This window comes from Erythrolamprus reginae, chromosome Z (assembly GCF_031021105.1).
Source record: "Erythrolamprus reginae isolate rEryReg1 chromosome Z, rEryReg1.hap1, whole genome shotgun sequence".
NCBI lineage: Eukaryota > Metazoa > Chordata > Lepidosauria > Squamata > Dipsadidae > Erythrolamprus > Erythrolamprus reginae.
This window is the reverse complement of record NC_091963.1, coordinates 142,933,794-142,956,122: the sequence shown is the minus strand read 5'-3', so window position 1 is coordinate 142,956,122 and position 22,329 is coordinate 142,933,794. Positions and strand designations below refer to the sequence as shown.

The 22,329-nt window shown below is 42.0% G+C and overlaps 1 protein-coding gene across 5 annotated transcripts in view; it reads left to right on the top strand.

The window, feature by feature from the left end:
* The window catches only part of ARHGEF15 (Rho guanine nucleotide exchange factor 15), an 86,241-nt gene that overhangs the window by 59,593 nt on the left and 4,319 nt on the right, over positions 1–22,329 (top strand). For all 5 annotated transcript variants that reach the window (XM_070728043.1, XM_070728042.1, XM_070728040.1 and 2 more), the window contains 10 exons: positions 2,816–2,871; positions 6,713–6,945; positions 8,982–9,142; positions 9,484–9,636; positions 11,590–11,719; positions 13,658–13,732; positions 15,168–15,260; positions 16,163–16,317; positions 18,782–18,946; positions 21,884–21,969. In XM_070728043.1, the coding sequence (XP_070584144.1) occupies positions 2,816–2,871; positions 6,713–6,945; positions 8,982–9,142; positions 9,484–9,636; positions 11,590–11,719; positions 13,658–13,732; positions 15,168–15,260; positions 16,163–16,317; positions 18,782–18,946; positions 21,884–21,969 (1,307 nt within the window). The remainder of the gene's footprint in view (positions 1–2,815; positions 2,872–6,712; positions 6,946–8,981; positions 9,143–9,483; positions 9,637–11,589; positions 11,720–13,657; positions 13,733–15,167; positions 15,261–16,162; positions 16,318–18,781; positions 18,947–21,883; positions 21,970–22,329) is intronic.

The following is a 22,329-nucleotide window of genomic DNA, read 5'->3' as shown; positions in this document are numbered from 1 at the left end:
ATAACAACAACAACAACAACAACAACAACCAAGTAACAACAACAACAACAATAATAATAATAATAATAATAATTTATTAGATTTGTATGCCGCCCCTCTCCAAAGACTCACAAATATAACAATACAGTACAAATCTAATGATTAAAACTATAGTTAAAACCCACTATCATTAAAAGACAATTGATACTACACAATCATAACCATACTCAAACCTTACTAGTCAGAAGGGGGTACATTAATTCCCCCATGCCTGGCGACATAAATGGGTCTTCAAAGGCTTGCGGAAGGCGAGGAGGGTGGGGGCAGTTCGAATCTCCGGGGGGGCCACTACATTGCTGCTTCAGCCATGGAATAGAACAGAACAGAACAGAATAGAATTCTTTATTGGCCAAGTGTGATTGGACACACAATGAATTTGTCTTTGGTGCATATGCTCTCAGTGTACATAAAAGAAAACATACATTTGTCAAGAATCATGAGGTACAATGATTGCCATAACGGTCAAAGAAACAATCAATAAAAATATTAAGGATACAAGCTACGTTACAGTCATACAGTCATAAATGGGAAGAAATGGATGATAGGAATGAAGAGAAAAAAAACCTAGTAATAATAGTCACTCAATTTTTAATTTCCCCCACTCCCTGCCAGCTTTCTGCAAGTTCATGGGGAATCCAGCAGGAAGTCAGAAGTTGATCCGACAGCTATTTAATTATTGCTGTCAAACAAGAAGTATGAATTAAGAAAGTGATTTTATGAGAAAGGAAGGTCCAGAGATGGAATAGAGCACTTATTTATTTGTTTACTTATTTATTTATTTATTGTTTATTGTTTATTATTTATTGTTTATTATTTATTATTTATTATTTATTATTTATTTATTTATTAATCTATTTATTATTATTTATTTATCTATTTATTTATTTATTTATTTATTTATTTATTTATTTATTTATTTATTGATTGATTAGATTTGTATGCCACCCCTCGCCGCAGACTCGGGGCGGCTTATTTCCCCCCCTCCCCGTGAATTTGTGGTTTTGAACATCTCTCTTTCTGAATTCTGAATTGACGGGGTTTTCTAAACTGTTAGCAGCAAAAAAATAAAAATAAAAATCTTCCCAGTGAGATCAAAATCGATGGATCCGCATACAGGCGGGAGTTTAAACAACGAAACTTATGGAGCGAGCAGAATTGGAACTGAACACACTCAAAACCATAGAAATGGTGGTAGATTTTAAAAGAAACCCTCCCATCCTTCCACCTCTCACAATACTAGACAGCACAGTATCAACAGTAGAGAATTTCAAATTTCTAGGTTCTACCATATTTATTTGTTTGTTTGTTTGTTTGTTTGTTTGTTTGTTGATTGATTGATTGATTGATTGATTGATTGATTGATTGATTGATTGTTAGAGTTGGAAGGGACCATGTGGGTCATCAAGTCCAACCCCCTGCCTAAGCAGGAATAGCATCCTAGCCAAATGGCAGTCCAATTTCCTCTTTAAAATGTCCAGAGTATTGGAGTTCACAACGTCCGCTGGTAGGTTGTTCCACTGGTTGATCATTCTGACCGTCAGGAAGTTCTTCCTTATTTCCAGGTTGAATCTCTCCTTGGTCAGCTTCCAGCCATTGTTCCTTGTCCGGTCCTAACATCAAAAACATAAATAAAAAAAGCACAACAAAGAATGTTCTTTCTATGCCAATTCAGGAAGCTCAAACTGCCCAAAAAGCTGCTGATATAGTCTGTCATCTGCATATCTGTAATTGCCTGGTTTGGTTCTGCAACCCAACAAGACCGACACAGACTTTAGAGGATAATTAGAACTGCAGAAAAAAACAATTGCTGCCAACCTGCCTTCCATTGTGGACCTGTATACTTTATGTCAAAAGTGTTGTACCTTATGTCAAAAAGAGTGTGGTGAAAATATTTACAGACACCTCACATCCTGGACACAAACTGTTTCAACTCTTGCCCTCAAAACGCAATGATGGATAATATTTTTTCGTTGGCATGCCCACACCCCTAATTCCATGTGCCCCCACATGTGCTCATGACCGCCCTGTGCTCCAAGCAAACAATGCCACACCCGTTTTTCACTCTCCTTAGGCTTCAGAGCCTTTCTAGGAGCCTGGGGAGAGGGAAAATGGCCTTCTCCACCCCTCCAGCAGCCCAGAAAGCCTGAAAATCAAATGGTCAGCACATGCATGTATGTCATACCTGAGCTCACGTGCCCACTGATATGGTTCTGCATGCCACTTGTGGCACACATGGCATAGGTTCGCCATCATGGCTATAGAGCACTACACAGAACAATTAGACAAGAACAGTTTTTTCCCCAAATGCCATCACTCTGCTAAACAAATAATTAACTCAACACTGTCAAACTATTTTCTAAGTCTGCACTACTATTAAACTTCTCATCATTCCCATCACCCATCTCCTCCTACTAATGACTGTATGACTGTAACTTTGCTGCTGGTGTCCTTACAATTCATGTTGACCTGTTCCCAATATGATTTGACTATTTATTTGTTCACGGACTTGATAAACTTTTCTTTTATGTACACGAACCAAGATAAATTTGTTCTATGTCCAATCACACTTGGCCAATAAAAAATCTATTCTATTTTATTCTATTCTAATTCTTATTCTATTCTATTCCATTCCATTAAAAATTTGGGGGGGAACCAAGAGGTTTTCCCCCTCCAACATGACTCCAAACGCACAGACTTTGCAACAAATCAACAACTGCCATTGTGTTGATAGGATTGCGTTCACATTGGATTTTTCTGCTTTGCCCCTATATCACAGGCACTCGTCAATGCCATCATCTAAGTCTCCGGACTGGGGACTTTGCCTGCAGGACGGTAAGTGGACAGTATGTTTATTTTCTATTTAAAAAAAAAAAAAATTGAGAGCAAAGATAACCCCATGAAATGTGACTTGGTTAAACACACAGAAAAAGCCTCTGACTCAATTTCTTTTCCTCCTTCTGAAATCCCATGTGAAATTTTCATATTCTCCCATATCCTAAAGCATCATTTCTCAACTTTTAAGATAAATCAGAATAGAGCTGGAAGAGACCTTGGAGTCTTCTATTGCAGTGTTTCCCAACCTTGGCAACTTAGAAACATAGAAGTCTGACGGCAGAAAAAGACCTCATGGTCCATCTACTCTGCCCTTATACTATTTTCTGTATTTTATCTTAGGATGGATATATGTTTATCCCAGGCATGTTTAAATTCAGTTACTGTGGATTTATCTACCACGTCTGCTGGAAGTTTGTTCCAAGGATCTACTACTCTTTCAGTAAAATAATATTTTCTCATGTTGCTTTTGATCTTTCCCCCAACTAACTTCAGATTGGGTCCCCTTGTTCTTGTGTTCACTTTCCTATTAAAAGCACTTCCCTCCTGGACCTTATTTAACCCTTTAATATATTTAAATGTTTCGATCATGTCCCCCCTTTTCCTTCTGTCCTCCAGACTATACAGATTGAGTTCATGAAGTCTTTCCTGATACGTTTTATGCCATTCTTGTAGCCCGTCTTTGGACCCGTTCAATTTTGTCAATATCTTTTTGTAGGTGAGGTCTCCAGAACTGAACACAGTATTCCAAATGGGGTCTCACCAGCATTCTGTATAGCGGGATCATAATAGAATGCTGGTGAGACCACAACTTGAAGATATTTGGACTTCAACTCCCAGAATTCCACAGCCAGCAAATGCTGGCTGGGAAATTCTGGGAGTTGAAGTCCAGATATCTTCAAGTTGCCAAGGTTGGGAAACACTCTTCTATTGCAACCCTCCACTCAAGCAGGAGATCCTCCTATACCTTTTCAGACAGGTGGTTGCCAAGTCTCTTCTTAAAAACCTCCAGTGATGAATCACCCATCATTTCTGAAGGCAAGCTGTTCCACTAGTTAATTGCCTACCCTCTTAGGAAGCTTCTTCTTAATTTCAGGTTGCTTCTTTCTTTGATTAGTTTCCATCTGTTGTTTTTGCCTTCTGGTGCTTTCAACTCTGGGAGTTGAAATCCAGAAATTTTAAAAGTTGATGAAATTGAGAAATGCTGCCCTGAAGGCATAGTACACTGCTGATTAGGCTACTACCTCATTGCTAAATCCTTGTGCTACCATTCTCTAGTAGTTACTCATCCGGATTTCCTTCTTTAGGTTTTTAAAGTTCACCTACACAGGTTCTAGTCTAGGTGAGGAGCAGGTTTCTTATCTTTTCCTACTGGTGCGCTGCATGCTCATCATGATGTTTCATGTGCACATGCAACCCTAGTGCCATTTTGCTTCTGCATATGCGCAGAGGAATAATTTTCCTTCTGCGCATGCTCAGTCGAAAATAACAGAAAATTATATTGAAAAAGATGGTGATGGGCACGGACCGGCAAAGACAGGCCGGAGCTGTCATGCCAGAATTGCGCAATCGGCAGGCCGCTAGTGGAGCAGTGCACCAGATTGCACTGGTAGGAACCCACCACTAGTGTGGCAACCAATGTCGTTTGGCGGGACCCAGGGGAAGAGCCTTCTCTGTGGCGGCCCCAGCCCTCTGGAACCAACTCCCCCCCAGAGATTAGAATAGCCCCCACCCTTCTTGCCTTTCGTAAGCTTCTTAAAACCCACCTCTATCGTCAGGCATGGGGGAACTGAGATATTCTTTCCCCCTAGGCTTCTACAATCTATGTATGATATGTTTGTATGTATGATTGGTTTTAAAATAAGGATTTTTAGCTGTTTTAGTATTGGATTGTCGCATGTTGTTTTTACCACTGTTGTTAGCTGCCCCGAGTCTACGGAGAGGGGTGGCATACAAATCCAATAAATAAATAAAATAAATAAATAAACCATATGCTGAAGACATTCCTGGGAGCTCACTATACTAGTGTTTTCTTGATCTCAGCCATTTTAACATGTGTGGACTTCAATTCCCAGAATTCCACAATCCGTTACCGCAAAGTTTCTCAGTTTCAACTACATTAAGATCTATGAACTTCATCTCTCAGAATTCCAAGCCAATCTACCACAAAGTTTCTGTTTCAACTACGTTAAGATGTGTGGACTTCAGATCCCAGAATTCCACAGCCAGCAAAACTGGCTGAGGGAATTCTGGGAGTTAAAGTCCACACATCTTAAAATGTCCAAGCTCAAGAAATACTGCAGTATGTTCTTTACTCCACACAACTTAAAATAGTTTTTTAAAAAACTCTTATAATATTTAATAGGAAGCTGACAGCTGTCTGAGAACCTGGGGGGCAGAAACTGGATGATTGCAATATTGAAGGATTGATTTTTTTTTTTAATGAAGTATAGATGGTCTATTCATTTAGTGGCCATTCAAAGTTAAAATGGTGCTGAAAAAAGAGACATGACCATTTTCCACACAAAATGCACCTCTCCCTCCCATGTTTACGTGATCAAAATTTGGACGCGTTGCAACGGGTTCATATTTATGATGATTGTGAGTCCCAGGGACATGTTGTGATCCCCTCTTACAACCATCTGACAAGCAAAGACAATGGGGAAGCCAGATTCACTGAACAACCGGGTTGCCACTTTAACAACCGCAGTGGGTCAAGAAAGGCCATAGCCTGCCATCTATGCCATAGATGGCATATCACTCCAGTAAAATTAGCAAAACTAAACAATAAATTATCACCCTACTGCTGGAAATGCCACCAAGAACTAGGTACTCATTTCCATCTATGGTGGCAATGTAAAAAAATCACAGATTTACTGGAACAAAATTGCACTCTAGATAGAGGAAATGTTAAATTTGAAAATTGATAAAACCCCGGAATGCTTTCTTTTAGGTATCCTAAGACAAAATCTACCCAAAAATCAAGTTCATTTAATTATTTATATAACCACAGCAGCCAGATTAATTTTTGTACAATAGTGGAAAAACGAAGATATACCCCAAGACAACTTAATAATAGAGAAAATTACATACTGTGCAGAGATGACCAAGTTAACTATGGCAGTTAGAAATGATACTGAATCCTCATTTAATAGTTATGGGACCCTTTCTACTGTTGGCTAAAAAAAGAAGAACAACTCACTTAACAAATGATAAGAATTGTATATATTTGAACAGATACAAATCTGGTATAAAACTTTTCCTTCTTTTTCAATAGTTGTAAGAGATATCGATATTTACCTTAAATGTGGAACGACTTTCTTTTTTCAAAACCTCTTTACCTTGATTTAGTCAACGCTTGCTTTTACATATCTATATTACTAAAAATTAGATGTAAGGAAATGAGCTGCTGAAAATAAAATCAGTTCATATTCTTAACACAGCTCTACCGTTCATCCGCCCAGTCCTTTCTTCCTTTCTTTTTTCTTCTTCTTCCCTTCTTTCTTACTTTCCTTTGTAGGTTTGTATGTTCATTGATTGTTTTATCTTTATATCTTGGCTTATTGTCAAAGCACACAATCATTGCTTATGTAATTTGCCATGTTTTAATTGTCAATTATAATTATCTGTTTCTTGTGTATTCATTGTATATTTGTAAATAAAATTTTTAAAAATATATTAAAAAAAAAAAAAGGCCATAGCCTGCTTCAAACTCACTTCACAACTATCCTGCTTAGCGAAATAAATGTTGCCAGAGGATGAACATTGTTCTTATTGGGGACGACCCATTGTTCTCCAACAGAGGTTTCATTGTCATTTTCTACTCTGTGGTGTTTTGCAGAACCTTTGTATCAAACGTATCGCCAGGCTGTTATCTCCAAGGAGATCAAGAAGCAAACGGTTCCACGCAACAATAGTTTCACCAGCTCGGACTACAGAGCCCCTTCTCCTGGGGAAGGGTCAACGGGACCCCAGAGCACCATCCCTCATAGCACCCTTTGGCAGCAGCTGCCAGCTGTGCGAGAAAGTGGCGTTTTGGACAACATCAGCCCAGAAGAAAGGAAAATGCAAGAGGTGAGTCTATTAGGACTCAGGTACGAAAGGCAATTCCCACCGGACAGAATTCAAGGTGTCTGAAATTTGCTGCAGAGATTTTCCTGACAGTCAGAACAATGGGACGACTCGCTTCCAGAAGTTGTGGATGCTCCAACACTGGAGGATTTTAAGAAGGGATGGGATGACACATTTGTCGGAAATTGCATCTGCAGGAGGTTGGGCTAGAATAGTGTTTCTCATTTAGTGCGGGCAGGGCCCCCTGGGGGGGCGTGGAGCAATGCCAGGAGGCGTGTGTGACCCCAGGGAACATGCTCTTTTTTGCTGTGGGGAGTAGCACACAGCACCGAACAATAGCACACAGCACAGAGTAGGAGATATGAAGTACATGTCACAAATCCTTAAGCGACACCATGGAAAAATATTTAACAGTGATGAAGAGAAAGGAGGAGAGAGACGGAGATAATGGGACAAACGTAACTCTCCCGAAAGCTAAGATGAGGAAATATGAGCCGGGGTGGCGCAGCAGGTAGAGTGCTGTATTGCAGGCCACTGAAGCTGACTGTAGATCTGTAGGTCAGCGGTTCAAATCTCATCACCGGCTCAAGGTTGACTCAGCCTTCCATCCTTCCGAGGTGGGTAAAATGAGGACCCGGATTGTGGGGGCAATATGCTGGCTCTGTTAAAAAGTGCTATTGCTAACATGTTGTAAGCCGCCCTGAGTCTAAGGAGAAGGGCGGCATAAAAATCAATCAATCAAACAAATATGACGAAGCATATGTGAAGCGCTTTGCTTCACTGTGACTATGGTGGGAGACGAGAAAAGATCAGTATGTTTACTCTATCTAAAAATATTGACAGCAGACAATATGAAGCCAAATAAATTAAAGCGTCACTTAAACACATTATACCCCAATCACGCTGATAAGCTGCTTGAGTTTTTTCAGCGAAAACCTGCTGAATATTGCAAACAATCATCCCAGCAGAGAGTTGAGGGGGCTCAAAATGTTTACTTCGTCCTAGGGCGTAACAAAAATATTTGAGAAGCACTAGGTTAAAAAAACCTACCAAGATGCTTTCCAACTCTGCTTCAAGAACAATCAAATCGTGCAAAGTTTTATTGGACACTCTAAAGAGTTGTGTTGATGGGGTTCTTCATCTATTTCCATCCCACTTCCAAAAAATGAGATCATTTTAAGTTGCGAGTCATCTTATCTGTGGCTTGGGACTGGGTGTTTCACACATGAGTTACGGCCCGAGCTATATATCAGCAGATTTAATATTATTTTTTCAAATCAACGTGGCACTGGAGAGACTGAGTATCTGAATGGTGAGAATGAATATTGTGCTGGAGTCCGAAACTTTTCATGTGTACATTGGTGGATTCTGATTTTCTCTCCCTGTCCTCCCCCCCCCCCATGACACAGGACACACTTTTAATTGTAAATTGTGTTGGCAGTGGAATAAAGCAAAAGTAAGGGCCACTCCCAAGCACAGATATATCCTGCCGACATTCCCCCTTTCCCCTGCTGTATCTTCATAATACAGGATACATCTTGTTCCGACCGTTGCCAGGATTGTGTTATCTCCTTTAGGCAGCCAACAAGTTGTTGCAATGTTCCCATGAGTGAAATGTGACTCATCAACTACAACAAAAGTACCGGTAGGTTCTTCCCGGTTCGAACCATTTCACCCGAATTGGTAGCAAACTGCTGCTGATGTTATGATGCTGTCAGGGAACCAGAATATCGGTGCTGGCTTGTGCCCTCTTTTTTTTTTTTTTTTTTAAAAATCTGACTTATTTTTCTCGAATTTTTTTTCTGGGTGTTTGCTTCTTCTGGCACTGCGCATGTGTCGTCATCTTGTTTTTGGCTTACTTTAAAAAAATCAGTTTTTTTTTTAAAGAGGGGACAAGCCAGCACCGATATTCTGGTTCCCTGGCAGCATCATAACGTCACCAGCAGTTTACTACCAATTCGGTAGCTTTATTCTGTTCACACGTTCTACGCTTGTTACTCATTCTGCCTTCTTTGTGGTCTCTGGGTCTCTGTGGTCAGAGTCTCTTTGAGGTGGTGACCTCTGAAGCCTCCTACCTACGCTCGCTCACCCTTCTGATCGAACACTTCATGGAGTCTCGGGACCTGGCTTGCACCATCCTCCTGCGTGAGCATCGGATTCTCTTCTCCAACATACGCAAAGTTCAGGAAGTGAGCGAAAGGTCAGTTTTTTCTTCCTCTTCCTTTCTATCCTCCAATCTGCATTTCTCTGGGCCATTTTCAAGGATGAAGGCAGCCAATTGGAGCCCTCCAACGGGGAGAACTCAGAACAGGGCCGTGGAATTCATGGTCCTCACTTCTGATATCGCTGGAAGTACAGCCGGAAGGGCTGATGGAGGGTGACATGATAGCAGAAATCTGGCATTTGAGGGGCTAGACATAAGAACAGTTGTTTTCCTAAACGCCATCACTCTGCTAAACAAATAATTCCCTCAACACTATTTTTGCTTGGGCTTCTTTGAGTAATCCACGTGCATCTGATGCCACCTCTTCCACTTGGCAGGTTCTTACAGGACCTGGAACAGCGGCTGGATGAAAGCCTGCAGATCTCAGACGTTTGTGATATTGTGGAGGAACACGCTCAGCAGAGCTTCTCGGTCTACATTGATTATGTCCGTAACCAGCTCTACCAGGAGAAGACCTACAGTAGCCTCATGTGAGTAAGGGAGGATAAAAGAAAAACAGTCTGGTGGATCACCCTTGGGAAGAGTAAGCGGAGGAATTATTTGGAGAAACTCCTTTGGCTGTTTTCCCAGGCCGTTTCGATCTCGCTAAGAATTCTGGGAGTTGTAGTTTTCCCTCACCTGGCAGTCTGATCGCCATTTTGGATTCTAAGCTGCAGGTATCACCAAGGGCAGAATCCAAAAGATATTAACCCACCCTGTATTTTCCACAGCAGCCGTCCAGGTAGTCCGGAAGAGCTTCTGGGAGGTGATCAGGGCCATCCCTCATAGTCTCCAGGGCCTTGTATGCACCTTTGAAGTGGGAATTCTGTTCTGTCATGGATAATGAATGTGGGATGTACCATAAACATCTTTGTTAAGTGTTTCTGCTTAGTATAACAGCTACAGATGTTTCCAGGAAACCCTCAAATTAAGTTCACAGATCTTCAACTCTGGTAGCTTTAAGAGTCTGCGGAGAGGGGCGGCATACAAATCTAAATAATAAATAAATAAAATAAAGAAAGAAACACACCCCGAGTCTTCGGAGAAGGGCAGCATACAAATCTAATTAGTAATAATAATAATAATAATAATAATAATAATAATAATAATAATAGTAGTAGTAGTAGTAGTAGTAGTAGTAGTAGTAGTAGTAGTAGTAATAGTAGTTACAATATTGCCAAATGTTCCTCTCTTCCATCCACTGTTTTATCTCCTAGTTACGAACATATCAAAACACACCATTTGGGCAAACTTAATTTAACCAATAAACCAGTGCTAATAACTGGCTTAGCAGTGGAGACACACACAGAAATCAAAAAGCAATCCTTTCTTGCAAAAGAGTCAGCTGCTAATTAATCTTCATTAGCAGCTGGCATAAGTTCAGCAAAGTCTTCATTGAAAGCAATGCAATTATTTTATTTATTTATTTATTATTTGGATTTGTATGCCGCCCCTCTCCGAAGACTCGGGGCGGCTCACAACAAGTGGAACAAATCATAAATAATCCGACTAAATTTAAAATATTTGAAGATTTAAAAAACCCCATATACTAACAGACACACACACAAGCATACCATGTATAAATTAGTTCTTGATATCTCACAAAAAGTAGGCAAAATGCCCAGGAATCTTCAACGATACCTGAGTGCACTGTTTCCTGCAGCCTATCAGTTGCCTCTATTGTTCAGGGGAGTGGCCAATTAGCCTCCAGTCTTACTCCCGAGGAGACCTCCTCCTGAGTATCATTCCTGTTTCTTGGCAGCTGTGTATGCTTGTGCATTAAGAAGAGGCTCCTCTTCTTCCTCATCACTGCTATGAGATGTTGAAGGTTCGGAAGGGCCTGGATGAAGCTCTGCCTCTGGCACCAAGTCCTCAACAGTAGTGATGGGCGAACCCAACGGTGTTTGGGTTCGGCAAGTTCGGACGAACTTTACGCAAAGTTCGGCCAAACCTGAACCGAACCCGAACCGGGAATGCCTCCCACGAAGAGATTCCGGGGGCGGAGCTTTGACGTCACCGGCAAGTTGCTAAGGACGCCAAGGTGATCACTTCCTGGATTCCATGGACGCTCGGCTCGTATCCCGAATTTGAGCTCGGGTCTGGAACAGAAATTTCTCTCCCCTCGTGGCTCGTATCTTGAAATACTCGCATGTGGAGCAGCTCGTATCTAGAGGTACTACTGTACTGGCCTGGAAACACTGGAGCAGAACGGCTGGGACCAGATTTTATTTATTTATTTATTTATTGGATTTATATACTGCCCTTCTCCAAGGACTCGGGGCGGCTTACAATATATAAAAAAGAACAATAAAATACAATACGCTAAATCCAATTAAGTAAAATTAAATAGACTACAGATGCTCTGCTCTAGCGCCCCCAGTTCCAAAACTCCAAATTTGGATCTCTGGCTCTTGGGTGCAACTTCCCTTCCTCTGACCTCTTAGGGAGAAGAATGCCCAGTTTGCCACGGTTGTCACCCGACTCCAGGAGCAGCCCCAGTGCCAACGTCTCCCCTTCATGTCTTTCTTGCTCCTTCCTTTCCAGAGGATCACTCGTATCAAGATGCTCTTGGAGGTGAGAGAATCTGGGTTCTGAGGATCTGGGTTGCTATTAGGCCAGAGGAAGGGACTTCTGGGTCGAAGGAAAACATTCCTTGTAGGGAGGAAGTGGGGGGAGGCTGGGGTTATGGCAGCTTGGGAAACCCTAGGTAATATTATGTATGTGTTTTACATTTTTCTCTTTAGCACTAATCCTTCCTTCCTTTCTTCCTTCCTTCCTTCCATCCCTCTTTCCTTCCTTTCTTCCTTCCCTCCCTCCCTCCCTCCCTCCCTCCTTCATTCATTCATTCATTCATTCATTCATTCTGTCCTTCCTTTCTTCCGTCCCTCTTTCCTTCCTTCCTTCCTTCCTTCCTTCCTTTTTTTCCTTCCTTTTTCTCTCTCTATACACACACACAATATCTATGTGTCCCTGTTCCATCTGTCTGTTTGTGTCTGTCTCTTTGCCTCTGTCTGTCTCAGTCTCTGTCTCTCTAGCTGTCTAGCTGTCTCTGTATCTCTCTATTTGTCTCTCTGTGTGTCTCTCTATGTCCCTGTCTCTCTATGTCTATGTGTTAAGGAAAAGACCTGAACACACCAAAATATACATGAATATATACATATACCCACAGAAAGAGAGACAGACAGACAGACGGACTGTGTCTCTGTCCGTCTGTCTGTCTCTCTCTCTCTTTCTGTGGGTATATGTATATATTCATGTATGTTTTGGTGTGTTCAGGTCTTTTCCTGTTTAAGATTGAGAGTGTTACACGATCTTATGATCTTACATGGAAAAAGATCCGAACACATCTAGACTTACATACCTATATCCATAAAATCTATGAAAACAAATACACTCACGGACATACTCACTCACCCACATCTATTTTTGTCTGTTACCAGGGGTGGGCTGCTGCCCGGATGTGGGGGAACACAGTGGGGTAGCGAAAATGGAGCTCCACCCCAGAGCACCCAATTTGCACTGAAAGATGTTGAAAGAAAATGCAGGGCGCCCTGCATATGCCATGCCCACAGTGTGGTAGTAAAAATTTTGGTAGCCCTTCACTGTCTAATACTATATATTGGAAGGGGATGGGCGGGTGGGGTCAGCTACTCCATGCAACTACTGGTTCGGCGAACCAGATGTGGCTTAATCCCACCCCTGGTTTAAGTTTTCTAGTAATGGTCCAATGTCAGCCTTATATGCCTGCATAGCTAGAGGTATAACAAGCAGAAAGAGGGAGATTGTGATCCCCTTATATAGAGCGCTGGTGAGACCACATTTGAAGTACTGTGTTCAGTTCTGGAGACCTCACCTACAAAAAGATATTGACAAAATTGAACGGGTCCAAAGACGGGCTACAAGAATGGTGGAAGGTCTTAAGTATAAAACGTATCAGGAAAGACTTAATGAACTCAATCTGTATAGTCTGGAGGACAGAAGGAAAAGGGGGGACATGATCGAAACATTCAAATATGTTAAAGGGTTAAATAAGGTCCAGGAGGGAAGTGCTTTTAATAGGAAAGTGAACACAAGAACAAGGGGACACAATCTGAAGTTAGTTGGGGGAAAGATCAAAGGCAACATGAGAAAATATTATTTTACTGAAAGAGTAGTAGATCCTTGGAACAAACTTCCAGCAGACGTGGTAGATAAATCCACAGTAACTGAATTTAAACATGCCTGGGATAAACATATATCCATTGTAAGATAAAATACAGGAAATAGTATAAGGGCAGACTAGATGGACCATGAGGTCTTTTTCTGCCGTCAGACTTCTATGTTTCTATGTTTCTAAATTTGAACCTCAGCAAATTTCTCTTTTCAGCTTGGGATATTTTCAATAATTGGGGCAACCTGAGTTTCTGTCTTAAGACCCAAGGCATGCCCAGTTCAAGCTCTTCTAAATTCAGGGCCTTTGCACCCTTCTAATCAGAAACTCCTTCCTCTTGGTTTTATTTTCTGTGTCTCTAGAATATCCTGCGCCGGACGGAGGAAGGTTCTTTGCGAGAACAAAACTCTATGAAAGCCCTAGCTTCTGTTTCCAAGGTAAAAATAATCATGAATAGAGACAAACTCTGATGGTGTTACCTAGTTTAAGTAATGAAACGTCTGCAACAAAGCATCCAAGCTCAGAGACAACCATGGACCCCCTTATTTAAACTAACTACAGTACTAATCTACAAATATTCTCTGTTAGAGGACTAAATTGGCCATATCCCAACTTCACTCCTTCCAAAACAGGGGTGTCTAATTCAAGGGCCACCAGTCAGATGCAGCCCACAGGATTCTTACAACTGGCCCACAGGACTGCCCTGGGAATAACGAAGGACCAGCTCGTGGTGGTTTTACCAATGAAAATAGAGCTCCTGCAACCCTTTGCCAGCAAAAATGGAGCTTCATTTTCGCTGGCAGAGTGATGGCGCCCCCAACACGAGTGCCATTGAGCTGGCCTCGCTCTCCCTAGCCATGGCCCCCCAGTCCCCCCAAGTTCAAACTCAGTGAAATCAAGAAAAGTAGGAGAAAGGAGGCAGCATTAGAATAATAGTAGATATACCTAGAATAATATATTATATATGGATAAAGGGAAAATATGTTTAAGAGTAGCTCCCATGTTGGAACTGTTTGTCTGCTGACCATAAAATGGAGTATAATTAGAGGTACTCAGGGAAGGTTCAGAGGAAGTAGATAGGAAGGGGAGAATGAGAGAAGTAGAAAAGAGGGAGGGAGGGAGAAAGAAGATAGAGGGAAGAGAGGGAGAAGAGTAGTATGATTTATGGAAGGAAAGCAGATGGGAGATAAAAGTATAAAAGGAACAAATTAAGGAATATGTTCATGGAATTTTGTGCAGAAATGTATAACTATGGATGTTTCGATATTATGGTATATACTGTATATAATATATGGATGTTTATGTAAATTTGGTTAAAAAAATGAAAAATTATTTTAAAAAATTAAACAAATTTAATTTTTAAAAAAATATTACTTGAGCTTGACATCCCTATTCTAAAATGTCATGACGGACAATTGCCATCAATGCTAAAGGTGGCACCTCTCCATTGTGGAGTTTTTTTTATTTTTATTTTATTTTGGTAGTCTATCCTTTCCTTGGAAATGGTCTCTCTGGAACTAGACTCTTAGTAACCTCATGGCCATTTAAAAGAAAAAAGGAAAGATTGCATGAAGCTTATAATATTGTCTTCTTCTAATATAGGGATAGTCCTCTATATTAGAAAAGGCTGTTTAAACTTAACAACAGTCGTCCCCAGAACTACAGTTAGTCCTCAAGTTATGACCCCAAATTCCAGATCAGTTTTAGTAAAATATTTGACAGTGTTGTGGGGATTAGTTGTTAAGCAGAATAATAGCATTGTGTGTGGGAAATCGGTCCTTGTGTCTAGTTGTTCTGCTGTGCAGTTCCCTATAGCATCATTTTGAGGGTAGAAGTTGAAACAATTGGTATGTCTCCAAATCTCTGCCCTAGATCATAGAAGAATGCAACTCCGAGGTCGGCCGCATGCGTCATATGGAAGAACTGATTCACACGGCCAGCAAGATTGAGTTTGATAAGCTGAAGGTCAGAAGGGGTTTGGCTTGGGCCCATCTTTGGCCTTGCTCTAGCCTTCCACAGCTTGTCCCCATCAGTCTCTAAGCAGGCTGCCATGAATTGGGGAAATTAAGAGAAGATACAGCTGCCTGGGGTTTGTGCCTTTGGGAGGTAGTGTGGTGATATTTTTCCTGGAAGGGAGCCTCAGATCACCCAATTTGGCAGGTATAACAAACTAGGTTTTAAAGATTGCTATTTTGGCAAATTCACTAGTAAAAAGGATTGTCTGCCTTGGCGTACCCTTACCCAGTGTTTTGCAATCTTGGAGAGTCTTAAGATGGATAGACTTCAACTTCCAGAATTCTGGGATAGCATAGTTGGCTGAGAACTTCTGGGAGTTGAAATCCACAGGAAAAGCTGCCTTAGATTAACTAGGGGGAAATAGCATTCTACTTATACAGATAAATACTCAAACCAGAAAATAACCACAATGAAAATCAGGCTTTCTTAAACCTTCTGTAATCCCAAATGTAAAAATGGGAAAATAAAGTTATACCCCACAAAATATATTTTGCAAAAGAGTAAGAAGTGACTTGATGGCAAGTAAGCAATCAATCGATCAATCTCAATCAATACAATTCTCAGTTTCAACTACACGTGGACTTCAATTCCCAGAATTCCACAGCCAGCTACCACAAAGTTTTTCAATTTCAACTACATTCGGATGTGTGGACTTCAACTCTCAGAATTCCACAACCAGCAAAACTGACTGAGGATTTCTGGGATTTGTAGTCCACTCGTCTTAAAGTGGGCAAGGTTAAGAAACACTGCCCTAATCTGTGAATTTGCTCAGAGATGCATTGTTGTCCTTCCTTGCAAAAATCCACGTTGCTTCCAGGAACTTTTTTCTAATGATTCTTTTTCTGATTTAGGCCATTCCCATCATTTCCCAGACCCGGCAGCTGTTAAAGCAAGGAGAACTTCTGGAAGTTGTGTATCGTGGCACCATCTTTGGCAACAAGCCCAAACTGATCCCCATCTACTTGTTCCTCTTCAATGACCTGTTGCTGGTCACTCAGCGCAAGAGGTGAGCCCAGAAGGCCTAGGCCGAAAATTCTGGCAACAGGACAATTTCATCTCTCAGCTGTGGCGAGGGGGGCGTTTGCACAGGTTCGCCTGGTGCACCAGTTGCAGCCCTATCTGGACCGGGACTCACTGCTCACAGTCACTCATGCCCTCATTACCTCGAGGTTCGACTACTGTAATGCTCTCGACATGGGGCTACCTTTGAAGAGTGTTTGGAAACTTCAGATCGTGCAGAATGCAGCTGCGAGAGCAATCATGGGCTTTCCTAGATATGCCCATGTTACACCAACACTCCGCAATCTGCATTGGTTGCCGATCAGTTTCCGGTCACAATTCAAAGTGTTGGTTATGACCTATAAAGCCTTTCATGGCATCGGATCAGAATATCTCCGGGACTGCCTTCTGCCGCATGAATCCCAGCGACCGGTTAGGTCCCACAGTGTTGGCCTTCTCTGGATCCCGTCGACTAAGCAATGTCGTTTGGTGGGACCCAGGAGAAGAGCCTTCTCTGTGGCGGCCCCGACCCTCTGGAACCAGCTCCCCCCAGATATCAGAGTTGCCCCCACCCTCCTTGCCTATCGCAAGCTCCTTAAAACCCACCTCTGTCGTCAGGCATGGGGGACTTGAAATTTCCCTTCCCCCTAGCCTTATAGTATTTATACATGGTATGCTTGTATGTATGAGTGGTTCTTTACATTGCAGTTTTTTAGATTGTTTTTAATATTAGATTTTGTACATTGTCTTTTTATATTGTTGTTAGCCGCCCCGATTCATCGGAGAGGGGCTGCATACAAATCTAATAAATAAATAAAAATAAATAAATAATTAGTCTGCATTTAATTAGATCCCAGGTTGAGGCAGATATTTATCTCTCTGGGCGCAATGAAAATATATCTGCTGAACAAAACTCCACATTAGTGACAGGAAAGGCATCTGGCCATTAAACACTCTGCTAGCTCCATTCAGTTGCTCGCAAGGGATTATGTGATCGTTAAATGATAATCTATAGAAGAAGGCAGGAGGAAGAGGAGGGCAAACTTGTCCTCTGCCCCCAAAATCAAGTTTTGAAGGGATGGAGAATTGGAGAAGCAGCAAAGTTTGGGCTACAGTTCTGCTTCTGCAAATTTTGCAAGTTTGGGAATGGAGCACGGCCTGCTTTCCAAGCCTCTTGCTTCAAATCTTGAGGCTTAGAAACTTGCCAGGTTATTTTTAAAACAAATAAACAGAGAGGAGTGCAGAAAGACTGCTGCTGCCTCTGGGGCAAAGTGTCAATCCATCTTATCTGGTGGAATGATTACAGGAACCATGGTGGCACAGTGGTTAAAATGCAAGTATTGCAGACTGACTCTGCCCATTGCCAGCAATTTAATCCTCACTGGCTTAAGGTTGACTCATCCTTCCATCCTTCTCAGGTCGGTAAAGGGAGAAACTATATTGTTGGGGGCCATACGCTGGCTCTATAAACCACATTGAGAGGGCTGTGAAGCAACATATAAGTGCTGTTGCTATTGCTCCAGGTTCTCTCTATACTCCATCCATGTTTCCCTGAACATAAACCCCTGTGTTATATTTTTTTGAACTCTGAAATAAGTGCTTGGCCTTATTGCCATGCATTCAAAAGCCCCATTGGGCTTATTATCAGGGGGTGTCTTATTTTGGGGGAAACAGGGTAGGTCTCTGTTCTGTCGGGCTCTCTTGTAGAATCCTCCCAAAAATTCACAGGTACAAATTTTAGACACACACACACGTTTGAAAATTCAAAACAATGTTCTTTTATAATGAAAATTCACTTAACCTAAGCCCTCTTTTGGTATAGCAAAGAGCACTCGTCTCCAAACAAACTGGTAATTTGTACAAGTCCCTTATCAGTTCTGTGATACTTCTTCTTTTACAAAGTGAAACACACTTTGCTCTGGTTTAGTTTCAAAGCAGGGAAAAATCAGCACACAAAAGGTCAAAGTCAGTAAAGCAGTCATAGCAGCCTCACTAATGACCACAGCCCCACCCAACCACATGTGGCCTCATTTTCTTTGATAATAATCTCTCAGTTGTTGTTGCCTATGCATCGCTCTCCGCATGCGTGGCTGTATCATTAACTCTTGTTCTGAATCCAAGGAGGAGGTGGATAATTGATCTCCTTCTGAGCTGTCTGCCACACTCTCCTCCTCCTCCCTGTCACTCATGTCTTCTTGGTCAGAGGAGCCTTCATCATCAGATTCCACCGGGGGCAAAACAGGCCTGCAGCATGTGGCTGTCTCCCCCACATCCACAGTCCTTGGAGCAGGAGCAGGGCCAGAGCTAACCACAACAGTCTCCATGATGGTTGACATTGATCCCATTGCAGGCCTACTGATCTGGGAAACAGCTGTTTCAGCTCATGCCAGCCTTCTTCACAAGCAACTAACTGGGCTGAGATTCACTAATGTGTTTTCTTCTTTGCTTCCCTTCCGGATCTGGTCCTGCAGCTCAGAACGCTTTGTGGTGCTGGATTATGCCCATCGCTCGCTAGTCCAAGCCCATCGCTGCGAGGACTCCTCTGTCGGTCAAAATGCAGAGAACAGCTTCTACCTGACGTTGATGGAGAACCACCAAGGGCGGAGTAGCGAACGGCTCTATCGTGCCCCGACCCAGTGAGTAGCTTCATAGGGGTGAAGAGAGTTAGCAAAGGTCGTAGCGTGTTTCCCCGAAAATAAGCCCTCCCCACAAAAATACTATTTCCTCTGGTTAAGGTTAGGGAGACAGAGCTGGAAACCAGGTAAGATGGCAATAGGAGCCCAGACAGCAATAGGAGCGAAGCAGTGGAAGTGATGTGCCGGTGTCTGGAGGCTGTTAGGGCCTGGATGGGTGTCAACAGATTCAAACTCAACCCTGATAAGACGGAGTGGCTGTGGGTTTTGCCTCCCAAAGACAATTCCATCTGTCCATCCATTACCCTGGGGGGGGGATTACTGACCCCCTCAGAGAGGGTCCGCAACTTGGATGTCCTCCTCGAACCACAGCTCACATTAGAGAAACATCTTTCAGCTATGGCAAGGGGGGCGTTTGCCTGGTGCACTAGTTGCGGCCCTATCTGGACCGGGACTCACTGCTCACAATCACTCATGCCCTCATCACCTCGAGGCTCAACTACTGTAACACTCTCTATATGGGGCTACCTCTGAAAAGTGTTCGGAAACTTCAGATCGTGCAGAATGCAGCTGCGAGAGCAATCATGGGCTTTCCCAAATATGTCCATGTTTCACTAAGAATCTGCAGTCTGCATTGGTTGCCGATCAGTTTCCGGTCACAATTCAAAGTGTTGGTTATGACCTATAAAGCCTTTCATGGCATCGGACCAGAATATCTGCGGGACCGCCTTCTGCCGCACAAATCCCAGCGACCGGTTAGGTCCCACAGAGTTGGCCTTCTCCGGGTCCCGTCGACTAAACAATGTCATTTGGCGGGACCCAGGGGAAGAGCCTTCTCTGTGGTGGCCCCGGCCCTCTGGAACCAACTCCCCCCAGAGATCAGAATTGCCCCCACCTTCCTTGCGTTTCGTAAACTTCTCAAAAACCACCTCTGCCGTCAGCCATGGGGGAATTGAAATATCTTCCCCAGGCCTATATAATTTATGGTGTGTTGTGTGCATGTTTTTTAAATTATGGGTTTTTAACTTCGTATTATTAGATTTGTATTGTACATTGTTTCTATCACTGCTGTGAGCCGCCCCGAGTCTGCGGAGAGGGGCGGCGTACAAATTTAATGAATAAATAAATAAATAAAATCTTGCTCCAAGTGCCCCAAATCAACAACTAGCTTGACCACCTGTATGAATGATTGTGTATGAATCGGTATGCACGTGTGTTATTGAGTTGTTCTACTACAAGTTTTAACTAGGGTTTTAGAATTTAGATTGGTTTTTTTCTTGACTTCTTTCTATTGTTGTTTGTAATTTTATATTGTTGCAAGACGCCCTGAGTCCTTTGGGATTGGGCGACATAGAAATAAAATAAATAATTAATACCTCCTTGAAAATAAGATCAAGTGCTTACTTTGGAGTTCAAAAAATATAAGACAGGGTCTTATTTTTGGAGAAACACAATATATTCTAAGGGGGTGCCCAGTAGGAGAACACTACTAATATTCGACATACTCAGTTCCTGCAATCAAACTAGACATACCCAATTCCTGCAACCATTCTTCATATGCTTTAGCCTTCAATCCCCTAATCATCTTCGTTGCTCTTCTCTGCACTTTCCAGAGTTTCAACATCCTTTTTACATCATGGCGACCAAAATTGAATGCAGTATTCCAAGTGTGGCCTTACCAAGGCATTACAAAGTAGTATTAACACTTCATGTGATCTTGATTCTATTCTTCTGTTAATGCAGCCTAGAACTGTGTTGGCCTTTCTGGCAGCTGATGCCCACTTCTGGCTCATATTTAAATGGTTGTCAACTAGGTCTCCAAAATCCCTCTCACAGGGATGTTGAGCAAGGTATCACATATACTGTACCTGTGCATTTTGTTTTTCCTTGCCTAAATGTGGAACTTTTATTTTTTCGCCATTGAATTGAATTTTGTTAGATCCCGCCCAATGTTCAAGTCTGTCAAGATCCTTCTGTATCTTGCACCTATCTTCTGGAGTTTTGGCTATTCCTGCCAGTTAGGTGTCATCTGCAAATTTGATGAGTTCCCCATCTATCCCCAAGTCCAAGCCATTGATGAAGATATTGAAGAGTCATGGGTCTAAAACAGAGCCTTGGAGTACTTCATTGCATACTTTCCTCCATGTAGATGCAATTCCATTGAGCACTACAGGTTGAGTGCAGTTGGTCAGCCAGTTTCGAATCCATCTGGTACTATTGTTGGCCATCCCACTTTTTTCTACTTTATTTAGTAATAGGTTATGGTCTACTGTATCAAATGCCTTTCTGAAGTTTGTGTAAATTATATTTCTTCTCTCTGTCTCCTCCACCCAGAGGCAACAGCTCCACCCACCAGCCTCTTGGAAGTTAAAATGTCTTCCATTGAGGACCTGTACACTGCACAAATCAAAAAGAAGGCTGTAATAATATATACAGACCCCTCACATCCTGGAAATAAATTGCTTCAACTTCTACCCACAAAACGATGCTATAGGTCACTGCACAGCAGAGCAACTAGACACAAGGACAGTTTTTTTCCACATGCCATCACTCTGCTAAACAACTAATTCTCTCAATACTGTTTGCTGTATTACTATTCTTCTCCCCATATTACCTACCTCCTTCTACTTATGACTACAACCTTATTGCTTGTATCTTTAGAATTTATACTGTTTTGCTTCCTAGTACAATTTGATTGCTTATTAGTAACCTATGACTATCACTAAGTGTTGCATCTTTTGATTCTTGATGAATGTATTTTGTTTTTCTTTACGTACACTGAGAGCGTATGTGCCAAATATAAATTCCTTGTGTGTCCAATCGCACTTGGCCAATAAAAATTCTATGAATGAATGAATGAATGAATGAATGAGTGAGTGAATGAATGAATGAATGAATGAATCCCAAACAGTATATCTCAAAAAAACCTGTCTCTTTCAGGTCTGACATGCACCGCTGGATGGGTGCTTTCCCATGCCCTGAGAACCAGGCTAATAACAAGCAGGAAACCATCTATGAAGATTGGGGTAAGTCTTTTTGGCTGTGCTACTTTTAAACTTCCCACCACTCCCTTCCTGCTGCTTCTTGTTCAAAGGCTAAGAAAATTGAGGAACATCACATTCCCGTCCCACGGCTTCTGGATCTGTCGGTGGTTTCTCTGCTTCGTGCCAGGGAAGCTAAAAGAGCCATGATGAAAATGCACAAAGCCATTTCTCGTATCTTGAGCTTTGAAACAGACTTAGGACATTAGCTTCCAGACGAAATTCATCATTTTATGACAGGGCTAATTTTTTCCCCTTTCCCAATTTGCAATTTAGCTAAAATCAATTTGCTTTAGTGGTGAAGGCTGCAGGCTAGAGGAAGCAAAAGAGCAACAAATTTGATTA